At 41.6% G+C, this 2,660-nt stretch overlaps 1 protein-coding gene across 1 annotated transcript in view; it reads left to right on the forward strand.

Moving 5' to 3' along the window:
- The window catches only part of atr (ATR checkpoint kinase), an 18,645-nt gene extending 16,021 nt beyond the window's left edge, over positions 1-2,624 (forward strand). The window contains exons 43-48 of the mRNA XM_031847595.1: positions 380-530; positions 624-780; positions 1,215-1,368; positions 1,535-1,686; positions 1,864-1,969; positions 2,073-2,624. Coding sequence (XP_031703455.1) covers positions 380-530; positions 624-780; positions 1,215-1,368; positions 1,535-1,686; positions 1,864-1,969; positions 2,073-2,246 — 894 coding nt within the window. The 3' untranslated portion in view covers positions 2,247-2,624. The remainder of the gene's footprint in view (positions 1-379; positions 531-623; positions 781-1,214; positions 1,369-1,534; positions 1,687-1,863; positions 1,970-2,072) is intronic.
- Positions 2,625-2,660: the final 36 nt, after the last annotated feature.

Raw genomic sequence — 2,660 nt, forward strand, 5'->3', positions numbered from 1 at the left:
GTGTGTGTGTGTGTGTGTGTGTGTGTGTGTGTGTGTGTGTGTGTGTGAGATATTTGTTTACTAACTGTACAATATTTTTTTTGTTATATTGATTATTATGGAGAAGTAGTGGTCATCTCTCCCCAGATGGAAGTAACGCCTGTCAATATTGTAATATGCAGTACAATGCAATGCTGAACAGTGTGACCAGAAACTGAAATTATAAAAATCTGCCAAAAATTGATTTATGACAGGGCTGTTAATCCTATTAGATTGTACCTAATAAATCAGTATCTCTGTGTTAAGTCTACTGCATGCGTGTAAAAAGAGTTACCACACTCTAAAGTCAGCAGTATTTATTGCACGTGTACATGGTCTCTGTGTGCGTTTGCATGTGTAGTGCCTGCGTAAAGATGCTGAATCCAGGCGGAGGGAGCTACATATCCGAACCTACGCTGTGATTCCTCTCAATGAGGAGTGCGGCATCATCGAATGGGTCAACAACACCGCTGGTCTTCGACACATTCTCACCAAGCTGTATAAAGAGAGAGGTACACTCCCACTTAAAAACCTAAAAGTAGAGATAAACAAATTGTCAGCTTAAACAAAAATGTATCTTGGTCATATTTGTATGTGTGTTGTAGGTATCTACTTATCAGGTAAAGAGCTCAGGAAGCTTATTCTTCCGAAGACAGCCCCCTTTGAGGAGAAGCTCCGAATCCACAAGGAGGTGCTTTGTGTTCGACACCTTCCTGTATTCCACGAGTGGTTCCTCCGGACCTTCCCCGACCCCACATCCTGGTACGACCCCACCTGCAACTCTTTTTTAGTGTGTGTTTGTCTGTGTATGTTACCACGTTTTGAAAGGAGCATTTTCAGTTCTGGATTTAAAAATGTAGAACTTTTTGCATGGTTTTACATTTCATAAGGGTCCAGTTTGGGTTTAAAATTACATAGCAGCAGAGAATGTTGGTATTTTTAAAAGCATCTTAACACCTTTTTAGTCTGGCTTTTCAATTGAGCTTTATTGATGTTATAATTCCGAATATTTATTGTGTTTTAGCTTTTAAGTCTGGCATTTAATTGAGCATTATTTATAATTTTTTGTACTTAACCTTTTGTAGTCTGGCCTTTAAATTGAAATTAATTAATTTAAACGGGGAGGGGTTGGTTGATCAATTTAAGTTGCGGTTAAATCCAGGGATAAGAAGTAATCACTCACTCTTTGTTCGCAGGTACAGCAGTCGCTCTGCGTACTGCCGCTCCACCGCCGTGATGTCCATGGTGGGCTACATCCTGGGTCTGGGGGATCGCCACGGAGAAAACATCCTCTTTGACTCTTTCACTGGGGAATGTGTTCACGTCGACTTCAACTGCCTCTTCAACAAGGTTTGTTTTTGCCTCAAATTGTCTTTGATTATAAATGAATCAGGAGTAATTTAGATAAATCATAAATCATGTAAAATACCTAGATATTGTTATTTCGTCCTACTTTTTCCTGTTGCCTGACCTTTCCCCTCATTTCTCTACCGCTCCTTTTTTCCCTCTCCACTAGGGGGAGACCTTTGACGTCCCCGAGGTGGTTCCCTTCCGTCTGACCCAGAACATGGTCCACGCCATGGGGCCCATGGGCACCGAGGGTCTCTTCAGACAGGCCTGTGAGGTCACCCTGAGACTAATGCGAGACCAGAGGGAACCGCTCATGAGGTACACAAACATAAATAATATTCCTTCAAACCTTGTCTCAATGAAGTACAGAAATAATGTTTTTAAAAGACAGCGGGTAGAGTATGTTTACCAAGCAAGGAGTGTATAGTTCTATAGTTACTGTTTTTTAAAAAAGGTTTCTAAAGTTACATTTTTGTTTTTAACGTTCCCTCTAAGTGTGCTTAAGACCTTCCTTCATGACCCGCTGGTGGAGTGGAGCAAACAAGCCAAAGGACTTTCAAAAGCTCAGGCCAACGAGACCGGAGAGATAGTTAATGAAAAGGTGTGTGCATTTTGGAGGTGGATTTTGTTTACATGCATTTAGAGCAGCGTGCATGTCTAATATAACTTATTAATGCGCGCCCCCCCCCTTCTTTCTCCTCCAGGCGAAAACCCACGTGTGTGAAATCGACCAGCGTCTGCAGGGAGTAATAAAGAGCAGGAACAAAGTACTCGGTCTGCCTCTGTCCATAGAGGGACACGTCCACTACCTCATACAGGAAGCAACAGACGACAAGCTGCTCTGTCAGATGTATCTGGGATGGGGGCCCTACCTGTAAAACACACAGAATGTAAGAGGCTTTCCTGTTATCAAATGTCTACTCAAGACAGTCTGAACTGCCCTCCAAGGTGGCTCCAAGCAAGTATAACAAGTGCAAAGAAATACTTCCACATAAAGTTTGTAATAACGACACAAAAACATTCATGACTGTTTGTTGAACAGCTCTTAATAATGCCGTTTGTTTGTTCTTGTACTTCCATCATTAAGTTTCCTGTTTTCTGGAAACAAAATTATATTTGTTGCATTGCTGTACATTATGTTGTAATAAAAAGATGTGTTTGTAGGTAAATGTGTGTGTAAGAAGTGTGTCTTCTAATCTCTTAACCCTCCTTAGACGCTTTAGCGGTCCGATTGTTTTAATCCCCTGTGTGTGTGTGTGTGTGTGTGTGTGTGTGTGTGTGTGTGTGTGTGT

Source organism: Anarrhichthys ocellatus, unplaced genomic scaffold (assembly GCF_004355925.1).
Source record: "Anarrhichthys ocellatus isolate YVR2014 unplaced genomic scaffold, GSC_Weel_1.0 scaffold7, whole genome shotgun sequence".
Lineage (NCBI taxonomy): Eukaryota > Metazoa > Chordata > Actinopteri > Perciformes > Anarhichadidae > Anarrhichthys > Anarrhichthys ocellatus.